Source organism: Mastomys coucha, unplaced genomic scaffold, assembly GCF_008632895.1.
Source record: "Mastomys coucha isolate ucsf_1 unplaced genomic scaffold, UCSF_Mcou_1 pScaffold11, whole genome shotgun sequence".
Lineage (NCBI taxonomy): Eukaryota > Metazoa > Chordata > Mammalia > Rodentia > Muridae > Mastomys > Mastomys coucha.
This window is the reverse complement of record NW_022196893.1, coordinates 20,245,597-20,259,457: the sequence shown is the minus strand read 5'-3', so window position 1 is coordinate 20,259,457 and position 13,861 is coordinate 20,245,597. Positions and strand designations below refer to the sequence as shown.

General features: G+C 46.2%; 1 protein-coding gene across 2 annotated transcripts; it reads right to left on the bottom strand.

Moving 5' to 3' along the window:
• Positions 1–178: 178 nt before the first annotated feature.
• Positions 179–2,673, bottom strand: Miox (myo-inositol oxygenase). Of its 2 annotated transcripts, none has more exons than XM_031358437.1 (10): positions 2,623–2,673; positions 2,143–2,223; positions 1,835–1,915; positions 1,542–1,704; positions 1,276–1,343; positions 1,069–1,178; positions 886–953; positions 741–790; positions 552–664; positions 179–457 (listed from the first exon to the last, which is right to left on the bottom strand). In XM_031358437.1, the coding sequence occupies exons 1-10, from the start codon at positions 2,635–2,637 to the stop codon at positions 349–351; spliced, it is 858 nt and encodes a 285-aa protein (XP_031214297.1). In that variant the 5' UTR covers positions 2,638–2,673; the 3' UTR covers positions 179–348. The 2 variants fall into 2 exon arrangements, with proteins under 2 accessions (XP_031214297.1, XP_031214304.1); XM_031358444.1 differs by having other exon boundaries at positions 349–457; positions 566–664; positions 2,623–2,644.
• Positions 2,674–13,861: the final 11,188 nt, after the last annotated feature.

Sequence of the window (13,861 nt, the reverse complement as noted above, 5' to 3'; positions counted from 1 at the left end):
TATCTCTCTCTCTGTGTGTGTGTGTGTGTGTGTGTGTGTGTGTGTGTGTGTGTGTGTATGTGTGACTCTAACAAGGAACAAGGAGGATAAGCAGCATGTTCGTGGTACTTCATTCCTGTGCTGGAGCCGCCCCTTCTACCACAACATGCCTGGGCCCCAGTGATGAGTCAGCTTCATAATCTCTTTCATTTTTTATTGCTACCCAGTGAAAGTGACCTCAACTGTGATGGGTGGGGCCTGTGGACAGGTGTATGGGGCCCTGAGCAAAGCTGGAGTAGGCTATTATAGCTCCAGAAGTTGTCCAGCCTAGGTGTGCTGGCTCAGTAGTGGAAGGGTATTGGAAACCATTCACCAGCTCAGGATGCCCGGGCAGTACTTGTCAATCAGCCCCTGATAGTAGGGCCGCAGGCTCTCCACATCCGGTAGGTCAGGGCACTTGGTGTAGAGGTCAAACTTGCTGCAGACAAAGGGAGGGACAAGTGAGCATCAGGAAAGCTCTGTCTTCAAGCCCAAGTCCCCTCCACTGCCCGCACCCTGGAGGAACTACAGACTTGAACTCCTGCACCCAGGGCAGCATATCCAGGTCTTGCTGGCTGCACAGCTGCCGGTAGTCACCGCCGGTGTGCCACGGATAGAAGGAGTGGAATCGGATCATGTAGAAGGCCTGGGGAAGCCACACGCAGGGCTCTCAGCTAGCTGGACTGGACGCGGCTCCTGATTGGGCCCCTCCCTCCACCTACCTCTGAAGGCAGGGAGAACTTGTTGAACTTCATCATCTGGTATAGGTACTCTACAGGAGAGGGCGTCGTTATAGCCAGGTGCCCAGACGGGCAGCCCTTGCCACCTTCCCTGCACCGTCCCCGTGCCTGTCTCTAGCTTCCTCACCATCGTGGCCCCAGGACATAAGGACGTTCTCAAGACCACAGTGGGGCTGGTACGTGCCAAATTCTGTGCTGCAATGATCAAGAGATGAGCCTGGGAGGAACTGGGGGGGAGGGGTATAGGGAGAAGAGAGAAGACCAGCTGGGATCCTGTATTGAGGTAAAGTGAGGCACTATTTCAACGTACTTGTATCGAGGGTCCTGGAGGTCAGGATTGTCCTGGAAAGTAGAGTCACAGAACACCACAGAGGCCTGGGGACGGCAACCCACTGGAAAAGTGTCTCCAACAACAGCCCACTGGGAAGGCACAGGCAGCTGCGGGTGAGGTCTCCTCCACGCATCGTGCCCCAAGCCCAGTGCTGAAGCTGCCCCACTCCCCACACCTGCCCTTTACCTGAGGTTCCCCCCACAGAGCCAGGATTTTCCCCAGATCGTGCAGAAGTCCGACCAGGTGGAACCAGTCTGTTAGAAAAGAGACATTTGACCTGGAAGCCGAAGGGATAAAGGAAGGCAGAGCAGGCTCTGCGCTGAAAGCAAGGAGCCCAGGGGTCTGCTACCCTCAAGGTGGAGCCTGTGGGAGAAGACCAGGTCTCTCCGGTTTTCCTAAGGCGATGGTAGCAAACCCCCCTTCACGCCCCCCTACAGCTGTAGGGGCCACACCCTTATCTGGGTGAGCTTTCCGGATGCCCTCCGCGGTCTGGAATGCATGAAAGGAGTTGGGGAAATCTACGTCCGGGTCAGATTCGTCCACCAGATCATCCAGCATGTCCACAGCCTCCATGATGGTCATCTTCTTGTAAGAGAAGCTTCCATACTGGATGCGCTGGGGAGAAGGGAGAAGTGAGCTATTCTCCATGTCCCCCAGAGAAGGCTACAGAGCAGCGTCATTCTGTGGGTCCAAGGCGAGGAGGCTCCCACCCTCAACGTCAGCGTTAGGAGCAAGAAACTTTTACCTTCCTGTTGACGAAGTCCACCGTCTGGTGAGTGTGCATGAGCTTGTACGTGGTAAAGACTCGATCCAGCAGCGGGCCTGACTGAAAACCAGACAGTCAGCGCAGGCTGTGTGCCAGACTGGCCCAGCACACTGGAGGCCACAGCCTCCCCTGCTATGGGCCATAACCCACAGATACGAAGTGAAATGGGGCTTCCAAAAAAAGCCCCCTTAGAGCTTCGGGAAGAGGAAGGGCTGCTCTCCACGGGGCTGAACCAGAGACTTGAGAAGGCAGAGAAGGCAAGAAGGGGGAGCCAGGGAGTCACTCACAGTGTAGTTTCGGAAGCTGTCCTTGCTTTTGGCCATCTCTGGGTCCAGATCAGGTCGATAGACCAGGGAAGGGTCTGGGCCCTGGTTAAATAGGAGTTTGACCCCTTTCACCACCAGCCAGGTCCACAGGAAGTGAGGAAATTGCATCCCCAGGGGACTAAACACTAAAGCGCCTCATCCCATTCACATGTCAGCTTAACCATGCACCAGCCAACCAGAGCCAGCAGCCCCTACCAGCTTGATCTCCTTGCATTTAGAAGGTAATTTTAGGAGGTTGCCTGACTCAACAAGGAGTTGGGGGTGGGGGAGCTTCTAGCCTTTACCAGGACTGGACCACAACAGGAAAGAATTCGCTCTTGGACCTTGAGGGCCGGCCTAACAAGAACCAGGTGAAAAGGGTGGCACTGCCACTGCCTCTTCCATTGAGCCCATGGCAAGGGGTTGGGGAAGCCATTCCCGTTCAGGTCCTAAGGTACTCACCACATTGACCTTCATCCTGAGAGGGAGCAGTAACCGGATGGCAGAGCTTGTGGGAAAGCGAAGTCGTGGGTCAAGGCTCTCTTTATATGCTCACAGGTTATGTAACTGACCAGACAATACCTATCTCCTTGGCCTTGACATTTAGTAATAAGTGACCATGTGCCTTCCTCCTGGCCTCAGCAAGTTAATATATCAGTACAGAAGCAAAACCTGTTGGCCCAGCCCCCTTTGCCTTAATATCCGCCTCTCTGTCCCTCAGATAAACTGGGCCACTCTGTAGCCAGACCTCTGACTTCCTCTTGTTGGGGACACAGAGGTCCTTGTGCTCACAGAGAAGCACTAGAGAACCAGGGGTGTTAATCACACAAGGGTGTCTCCTCAACGGAGGAGACAAAAATCGAACACCCGTATTCCACCTAGAAAGTTGGATGGTGACCTTCTTGCTATCTGTGGAGGCAGACCACACCTACCCTTTGTTATATAGAGGCAAACTACGTCCAACTTCTCCAGGATGATCATCCCAGAATCTTCCCTCCCTACACCATTACCCATCCTTAGGAAAGGTGTCACATGTGCTTTATGGGCCGCTGACCTCTGTGCAATCGGCCAGAGATCACACTAGATCCTAGGCCTTTTAGCTATAGAACTCACATCATATGACGTGTATCACCACACGCATCGAATAAAAGGTTTTGTATGTGGTCGCACCTTAAGCTTTATTGTGCACCCGGACTTGAACTGATTTGGACTGATCGTTGCCTGGAATCCTCTTCCCAAATTGTACTGTGTTTTAAATCTGCTGACAATGAACCTCCCAACGAAGTCTGAACCCTGGTTTTCATTTTTGTCTCTTCTCAAATCACTGCCTGCATTGATACTTACAGGGTCTCCCTCAACCTTGGAGAAGGTAAGTAACATTTTCTTTAAATAGAAACTAAAGGTTAGGAATCCGGTAGTGGTGGTGCACGCCTTTGATCCCAGCATTCAGGAGGCAGAGGCAAGCAGAAGCTGAGTTCAAGACCAGCTTGGTATACACAGCAAGTTCTACTACAGCCAGGGATACACAGAAAAACTGTCTCAAAAAACCAAGATAAATAAAATAAAATAAAATAAAAACGCTATGTGTTCTACTCTCTTAGGGTTCTCTAGAGTCACAGAACTTATGGAATGTCTCTATATATCAAGGGAATTTATTGGAATGACTTACAGTCTGCAGTCCAGCTAACCCCACACTGGGCAACTGTGAATGGGAAGCCAGAGAATCTAGTAGCTGCTCAGTCCCAGGAGGGCAGTTGTTTCAGCTGGTCTTCTGTGGAATCTGGTAGAAGTAGGCTCTAACAGATGTGCTGGTGAGTAAGTGCAAGCGGTCCAAGAGAGAATCAGCCAAAGTCCTCAAATAGGCCTCCAGCAGAAGCTGTGGCTCAGACTAAGGTGTGCAGCACCACCACGCCTAGACCAAAAACTCTGTCCCAGCCTGACCTTGAACTCAGAGATATGCTTGCCTCAGGCTTCTGGAATTAAAGATGTGTACAGATGTGTACTACTTTGCCTAGGCCTAAGCTTTTCATGGCCACTATGCCTCAAGATCTCCATGCCAAGATCCAGGTCAGAAACCTCCTGTCTTCCAACCTCAAGATCTGGATCACAGGTGTGCCCTCCATTTCTGGATTTAGTTCATTCCAGATGTAATCAAGCTGACAACCAGGAATAGCCATCACCCTCCACACACACACACACACACACACACACACACACACACACACACACACTGTACTGCCCGGATTTTACAACTCAACCACCTAAACTCATTGGAATCAACCAGCTTTTGTTACAGGTTTCTAAGCCATTGTCTATTTCAACTGACTCTTGTTATTTATTTAAACTCAGGTGACAGTTTACTGGATGGACGAGAGAAGAATCAGAGTCTTCTAGTTACATGGGTAGCTTTGGAACCCTAGTTTGCACATCCTCTTCCAAAATGGGTATGTTTAAGGAAGATAGCGGCCCAACATACACTGGTCTCATATGTGAGTTAGCACGTGAAGGACAGAGGCTCGTGGAGAACGGAAGTGAAACAATATTGCAGGAGTGTGAATGTAGAAGGGATGCAGTGGAAAGAAGCCTTAGCAAGGAAGGAAGCCTTAGGGCTGAGGGAGTGGAGGGCAGAGTCTCATTAAGGCAGAGTCAGAAGGGCAGAGTCGCATTAAGGCAGAGTCAGAAGGGATCCCGAACACTAGTAGCTTGGAGATAGACATGAAAGAAAACAAAAATGGAAAAGGGGTTTAATATGCTCTTTCAGCTCAGTTTCCTTGCATGAAAAATAATAAGCAAATAAATCTAATCTTATTGAAACATGACAGTAATACTAAACTGCTGGCACCTCTGTCTCTGGAAAACACTTGCAAAGGATGCCTGCCTGGCAGGAACTCCAAGGCCAGCTGTGACTGTTATTGGTCAAGACAACACCTACAAAATGTCTTAGTCCCTCTGAGCCCTGTTTATTGCTTATTTCTTCTTTGTAGACTAAGGAGACAACAGCAAGATATTTCGAATTAGATGGATTTTTGTATGATGATACTCAGGTTAGCAAAAATTAACTGAGAGATGTATGTCAAAAACTGTAAAATCCTAATTCTATAAAAGCTACTAACTTGTTATAAACTGTTAAAAAAATAAGACATGAAAGATAGACTGGGGAGTGGAGAGATGGCTCAGCAGCTAAGAGCACTGATTGTTCTTCTGAAGTTCTGAGTTCAAATCCCAGCAACCACATGGTGGCTCACAACCATCTGTAATGGGATCTGATGCCCTCTTCTGATGTGTCTGAAGACAACTACAGTGTACCCATATACATAAATTTTTTAAAAAAGAAAAAACCTGTCTGCAGAACGTAGTAAAACTAAAGCCTTTTGGGAAGTTCTCCCTCTGTGAAGCTGTCATGCTGCATTTTGTTCACAGTTTTGTTTACAGTGTGAGCTGAACACGTGCTTTCACGCTTATGGGAAAACACAATTATTTTCTCCTTCTGATTTTCTGACTATTTCTTAGATACTTCTGAATAGCCCATTACCTAGTAAGAAAGTCTTTTTAAACTCGTAATTAAGATTGTCCTGCATTTTTGTCTTTCTTCTTTTTTCTATTCTCTCAAATATTACTTCTCAACTGTAGTTTCCCCTCCCTATTTCCCCTCCCTACGCGCCCCCAGGCTCTCCTCACCTACCCTCTCTCCTAGATCCACCCCTCCTCTGCTTCCCCTCAGAAATGAACAGGCCTGCCAGGGATCTCCACCAAGAAGGCATCCCAAGCTACAGTTAAGACCAGGCACATACCATCACATCAAAGCTGGAAGAGGCAACCCAGAAGGGAAACATCTCCTCACAAGAAGGAAGACAAAAGAGTCAGGGACAGCCGTCCTTCCCTCTGTTAGGATTCCTACAAGAACACCAAGCTATTCAGCCGTCACATGTATATGCAGAAGACCCAGCACAGACCCCTACAGGCTCCCTAATCGCTGCAAGCCCTTCGAGTCCAGGTCAGTTAATTCTGTGGGTTGTGTTCTTATGGTGTCCCTAACCTCTCTGGTTCCCCCGCCACCACTCTGTGGGACTCTCCAAGCTCCACCTGCTATCTGACCAAGGATGATCCTCTCCTTTTTCACTGATTGCCCTGAATTTTAAACATAGCAACTTTTTAATTTAATTTTTTTTTTTAAACCTGAGACAGGGTTTCCCTGTGTAACAGAGACCTGGCTGTTCTGGAACTCCCTCTATAGAGCAATCTGGCCTCAAACTCAGAGATCTGCTTGCCTCCGCCTCCCAAGTACTGGAATTAAAGGCATGTGCCACCAGAAAATATCAAATCTTAAATTAAAAGCCTTAAAATTAAAATCGTAAGTTAAAAGTTTAAATCTTTAAAAGTTAATGACCATTATTAATTAAATGAATTTTGTTGTTTTAGTTTTACACTTGCCCTTGGTCTGATTAATGATCAAACTCTGGCAAGGAAGAAAGTCAAAGGTAACTCATGACAGTCTATCCTCTATTAAAGATACATTTTATACACTATTTAAAACTTCTCATTTATTTGTTTGGGGTTTGGTTTGTTTTTGAGAAGGAAGGGTTGTTTTTTTGAGATTGGGTTTCTTTGTGTAAAGGAGCCATGGCCATCCTGGAACTTTGTTCTATAGACCAGCCTGACCTCAAGCTCTCAAGACCCACCTGCCTCTCTGCCTCCCGAGTGCTGGGGTTAAAGTCATTGTTTGGATATCAACTTGACATCTGAAAATATGGCTGTCTATATCTTAGACATTTTCTGGTGTCAGATATGTAAAGATCTGTGCTCAAAGTATACTATTCGCCTGCACGTGCCTCTCTCTAATACAGGGTTCTGGAAACTCCAGGGGAAAACCACTGTATCATGTCTGAAACTTAACTGTCAAATAGCTCTTTACAAATTTCCTTTCTAGGACTCTCTTTACAGTTAAATATTAGTAGTGGTCCTGCTTATGCTTGCAAATTATTTAAGGAATTTTTAAAGATTTATTTATTTATTTTATGAGTACACCATTGCTCTCTTCAGACACACTAGAAGAGGCCATCAGACCCCATTAGAGATGGTTGTGAGCCACCATGTAGTTGCTGGGAATTGAACTCAGGACCTCTGGAAGTCAGTGCTCTTAACCCCTGAGCCATCTCTCCAGCCCTTATTTAAGAAATTTTAATATTAATCATGCTACTAAAAATCCCTTACTATCCACAGGGTCAAACTACTGATTATTAAGTATCCATCAGGTACTTAATTGGCAAGTGTATTAGTCAGGGTTCTCTAGAGTCACAGAACTTACGGTAGTCTCTATATAGTAAAAGAATTTATTTATTTATTTTTTAAAGATTTATTTATTATGTGTAAGTACACTGTAGCTGTCTTCAGATACCCCAGAAAAGGGCGTCAGATCTCATTACGTATGGTTGTGAGCTACCATGTGGTTGTTGGGATTTGAACTCAGGACCTTCAGAAGAGCAGTTGGCACTCTTAACCGCTGAGCCATCTCTCCAGCCTGTAAAGGAATTTATTGATGACTTACAGTCTGTAGTTCAACTCCTAACAATGGTCAGCAGCAGCTGTGTGAATGGAAGTCCAAGGATCTAGCAGTTGCTCAGTCCCACAAGGCGAGCAGGCAAAGCAGAGAGAGGGCCTTCTTTCTTCCAATGCCCTTATGTAGGTTTCCAGCAGAAAGTGTGGCCCAGATTAAAGGTGTGTGCCACCCCACCTTTAATCTCAGATGACCTTGAACTCGGAGATCTTCCTATCTTAATCTTCTGGGATTCATAGCCACTATATCTCAAGATCTCCATGCCAAGATCCAGGTCGGAAACTTGTATCTCTCAGCCTCCAGATTAGGACTGCAGGTGAGCCTTCCAATTCTGGATTGTAGTTCATTCCAGATATAGTCAAGTTGACAAACAGGAATAGCCACTACAATCCACCCCTTGTCAACTTGACACTAATAATATCTCATGTCCACATGAAACAATAACAAGATCATGAATACACCTAACATAATATAACTATTCCTCATACAATCACAAACACATAGTAACTTGGTATCCTATTGTCAAATGTTCAGTGTCCACTAAGGCCCAATAGCAGGCCAAGAGCTGTTTTTCAAAGGGAGAATAGTTGTCTGCAGATGATGGTAGAGCTTTGCTCCAAAATTCTAAGGATCTCTTCTGTGATTCACCCACAGGGGCCTGCCAGAGGCTCCAAACAGCATCTCTGTCTGCCACAGACACCTCAAGTACCTTCGGGTCTCCTGGATCATATGGTCCAAGTGGTAGATCAGCCTGCCCAGCAGCCTGGACCTGTTGAAGAACCTTCTCCTGTTCCAGGCCCCACACAAAGCTAGCCAGCTTTCCGAGTCACTTGGTAAATGGGCCTGAGGAGCACACCCAAGTGAGGAATGTGCTGTCTCCAGAATCCAAATAGACCTACTAAACGTTGTGCTTCTCTCTTGGTGGTGGGAGGGACCAGGTGCAATAACTTATCTTTCACCTTAGAAGGAATATCTCTGCATGCCCCACACCACTGGACTCCTAAAAATTTCACTGAGGTAGATGGTCCTTGAACTTTGGTTACATTTATTTCCCATCCTCTGATACGTTAAGGCTTCCGTTTAGTCTTTCCAACCATAATAGCCCTCACTCCATGGGTCAGAGAACCAATGTGAGAATTCTGCCAGTTTCTGAGTATATCTATCCCAATTATACATTCTGGAACTGGAGAAATGACCACAGGATGTGTTCGGGGACCTACTGGACCTACTGTGAGTCGGACATCAGTCAAAACTTCATTAATCACCTGTCCTCCATAAACCCCTACTTTAACTGGAGGGCCACAATGTTTCTTGGGATCTCCTGGGATCGGTGTCAATTCAGAACCCAATAGACCCCAGGAAGTCTGATTATTTTCTTTCCCCCAGTGTACAGTTACCCTTGTAAAATGCTCTAGGTCCCTCTAGGGAAGAACTGGAGAAAGGCTAACAGTAGGTGTATTATCAAGATCCTCCCTCAGGGGAACCTGGCCACCCCTTCATTCAAGGGGTTCTGGATCTGCAAACCGGTTCAAGCCTGGAAATTGATTCACTGGCCGAGACTGCCTTTTGCCATGATCCAATGTAGCCTTTCATTCATCTGTCTGAGAATTTTTCTGCTTATGCAGGTCAAACAGATATGCAGTAGGCTTCCTATCTATTTCGGTGTCTGGAAACACCATGATTGATTAGCCAGTACCAAAGGTCCAAAAGAGTCATGCCTTTATAAATTCCACCTCTCCTGTGCTGACCATTACGGGGTATATCATTATAAACATTGTTTTGTCTACGCTGTTCATTATAATAACTACGATCACCTTGTCTCTGGCGATTCCATGATGCCACCTGGCCCTTGTTATCTCAGGGCCCAATTAAACCCATTGACTTTAATTCATCTAATTGAGCAGCAGCATCTCCAACCCTAAGGTGTGGCACAAGGAAAAAGGCAAGAACAAAACCCTTCAAATGTGCTGGTGCCCCTCTCACCAGTTTGCGTCTTATAGGACTGGTGAAGGGCACATCTTCTAGACCTTCCCATTGTGGGGGATTATGTTTTACACAACGTATCCACTCTAGCATTGCAATTTCCCTAAGCCTTAAAATCCCATCGTCAACACTAAGGCAAGGGATATCAGGTACCTCTAACTCCTTTTCAGTAGGCTATCTTTTGATAAACGCTTCAGGCAATCATTCAAACAAACTTCTGATGCCTTTTTCTTTTTTAACTGTGCGAGCTTCCATATCAAACCTAGAATCTCCACTCAGAGGGCCCATGTCAATAAATTCAGCCTGCTCTAGTTTTATGTTCCTTCCACCATTATTCCACACCCTTAAAATCCATTCCTATACATATTCCTCAGACTTCTGCTTGAATGAATTAGCAAATTCATTAAGCTCCTTAGTAGTGTAGCAAATTTCCTCATGGACTACACTTTCTATCTCTCCTCTAGGGGCCTGTCTTGCCTTGAGTCTGGTTAGAAGAAACTATTGGTGGGCCTTGAGAAACATCAGTATTGTCTTGTCTGGCATTGTTTTCAGCGAAAGTCACTGCTGGTGTATCAGACTCTGGAGGATTAACTTCCTCGTGTGAGAAAGGCATTATTTCAAGGACTGGGGCTGAGGGTACTACTTCCTCGGGTGGGGCAAACCCTTGAGAATCTGAAGATTCAAAATTCGCAGTTTCAACACATCCCTATCCTAAGTTATAGGATCCCATTCTTTGCCAACTAATGCCCTTACTTACTTTAACCGCTGACGCCCTCTGAGGCTGAGACTTGAATTTTCGCTGTAATCCAGCCAACCTTATAATGAAGGCTTCAGTTTGATTTTCTGCAACTTGAGCTCTATGGCTGCTGGAGAGAAGATTCTCTTCAAGGACACACTTAGCAACTTTTAGACTGTTTACTTGTGTCTGGAGCCGTGTGATTTTATCACACAACTCCTTCTTTTCCTTCATTGTCGCCCCCCCTCCCCCAAGATGCTAAGAACAACTAGCCAACAAAATCATTTTCCAATTTCTTCCCCATCTTGTAGAAAGCTTTGTACACTGAATCCCCTAATTCATCAAGATAATTAAGGGCATTAGCTTCTTTAAGATTGAAATATAGTTGTGACCACGGGTCTTCAGTATTCTCTGAGCTCCCAGGAGGGAGAGAATTTGGAGAGGTTTCAGTAGTTGAAGGAACTGATGGATTCTCAAACCAACTCCAGATTTTTAAAAGACCCATCCTTATACTTCTGCTCCTCTAGAGCAGATATTCATTCCAGATATAGTCAAGTTGACAACCAGGAATAGCCACTACAGCAAGTTAAAAAAGAAAAAAGATAGAGGGGCTGGAGAGATGGCTCAGAGGTTAAGAGCACTGACTGCTCTTCCAGAGGTCCTGAGTTCAATTCCCAGCAACCACACAGTGGCTCACAACCATCTGTAATGAGATCTGATGCCCTCTTCTGGTATGTCTGATGACAGCAACAGTGTATCCATATGTAAATATAAAATAAATAAGGTCTTTAAAGACAGATAGAGAGAGAGAGGGGGAGGGTTTACACCCACCTAAATCCTCACATACTATTTAGCTATACTAACTTTATTTTTTTTTGTTTGTTTGTTTTTGTTTTGTATAGCCCTGGCTGTCCTGGAATTCACTGTGTAGACCAGGCTGGCTCTGCCTCCTAAATGCTAGGATTAAAGGTGTGTACCACCATCACCTGGTACTAACTTAAATTTTTTAACTTATTTTTATTTTTATTTTATGTACGTTGAGTGCTCTATTTACATATACACCTGTGTGCCAAGAGGACATAAGACCCCATTATAGATGGCTGTGAGCCACCATGCAGTTGTGGAAATTGAACTCAGGACCTCTGGAAGAGCAGGCAGTGCTCTTAGCCACTGAGCCATCTGTCCAGCCCTTATTTTTTAAATTTTAAAGGGATAATGCTTTTTCTGCTGCCCCAAAACATTTGCCCTAAAGGAAACACAACCTGAAGTAAATGCTAAATAAAAAGAAAAGACCAGCTGCTTTAACACGGAGGTGAGGCTATAGTCATGTCCTTTCAGAAAATGAATAAAGTCTCCGATGGCTTCTGATCTGATGGATCTGCCCAGGACACCCAGAGACCACCGGACGAATGAAGCATCTGCAGACAGATGACAAATCCATCAGGAGGAGATGTTCCAAGGCAGAGAGCAAACTGATAACTTGGGGGACATACCAGGACTTTAGCTGAGATTTGGGGGAAACAACAAGGACCAACCCAACGTGATGGACGCTGTTATGTTTAATGACTGAGTGGCATGATGATTCTTGCCAATGCAGGGTTCAAATGTCTTTTGTCAGGGGAGGTAAAAGACACAGCTGTGATAGGAGACAGTATGATATTGTTTTGCCTTGCTAGCCATTGTTATAGAGCTTTGTATGGAACAGGCTGCATCACATTCATTTTGCTCACAGCAAAAATATTAGCAGAAATGAATCAAGACACGGGTAAACCGAGGGTGGCTTTCCTTGGTGCTCTGTTAGCTAACCTTATAATTCTCTTATCTCGTGTATATTAATTAGATTAGCTAAAAAGGCAGTGCGTTCAACCTTGGCCTCTATTACAGCCACTATTTTTTTTCTTTCTTTCTTTCTTTCTTCTTTTTTTTTTTTTGGTTTTTCGAGGCAAGGTTTCTCTGTTTAGCCCTGGCTGGCTGTTCTGGAACTCACTCTATAGACCAGGCTAGCCTCGAACTCAGAAATCCGCCTGCCTTTGCCTCCCAAGTGCTGGGATTATGTTAGAAGCCAGGCAGTGGTGGCACATGCCTTTAATCCCGACACTTGGGAGGCAGAGGCAGGTGTATTTCTGAGTTCGAGGCCAGCCGAGTCTACAGAGTAGTTCCAGGACAGCCTGGGATACACAGAGAAACCCTGTCTCGAAAATACAAAAAAAAAAAAAGTTAGAAGGGAGGAGATGTCAGGGGAGCAGAGGTCCTTGTTTTCATAGAGAATCACTAAGAGAACTAGGGATGTTAATTGTAGAGAGAACATTTTGTGTATCGTGTGGAGGCATCATCTGTCCATTAACTCAGAGAGCCACCTATCTCTGCTCGGAGCGCTGGGGTTAAAGGTCTGTCCCACCACCGCCCTGCTTGCTGTCACTGGATTCTTGCTGGGGGCAGGTAGGTGGCTGGACATCAGCAGTGGGAGACAGGCTTCTTCACAAGTTGATTTAGGGATCTTGTTTTGCAGTGGTGGGCATTAAACCAAAGGCCTCATAGAAGTTAGGCGAGTGTTCTACCATTAAGTCAGGACAGCCTGTCTAAGGTCTGGACAAGAAGGGTGGTGGGCTTCTGGCCAAGGGGCTCACACAGACCAGGATTTAGGCCACGTGAATACTCTTATAATGGAGATCCAGCAGGGACCCAGCAGACAAAAACAAGCTTCCTGGGCAGTAATGATCTTGGAGCAGAGAGAGGTACCATGAGGGTGAGTCCTAGGTTAGAAGCCAACTGAGTTGATCCGACATTGCATGGGTTCCCTAGCCTCTGTGCTGAGCCCCCAGCAGCCCCTTTACTTAAAGGTAAACTGCAACCAGCTTTTTCTTATCTACCTTTTTGATGTGTTTCCCTCCATCTCTTCCTAGTTATAGTCAGCCCTAGGAGGGCAGAGCTGGACTCTCCAATGTATCCTGTGTGCTACATGCCAGGAGGAGGGTGAGGGGTTCTTGGAGAAGGCTTGAGTCATGACCTTCAAAGCAATCAAGGGTGAGCGCTGGTATCTGAATAGGTTCTTGAGGAGAGTACAACTTTTAAGTGTGAAAACAGCTAGAAAGTGGCCTGCTGGGGAGGGGTGGGGAGGGCTGTACTGCCCCTGGACCTCTCTGCATGGGGGCATCGAGAGGTAGTCAAGTGTAGCCAAGCGCAGTGTGGGGCTGGCATCAGACCAGATACAAGGGTCATAACTGGCAACCTCCTGACGCTGCACAAGAGGCCAGTAGTGCTCCCCCTTCCCAGCGAAGCTCTGAGGCTCAGGGGCCTTGACTACTCATAAGATTCTAGAGATCCATGTGTGGCAGGCCTGGGAAGCCTGGATGGGAAGATGCAGGATATTCATGAAAAGAGATATAGGGGCAACAAGGTGCTCCGAAAAGAGGAGATGTCTTTTTTTT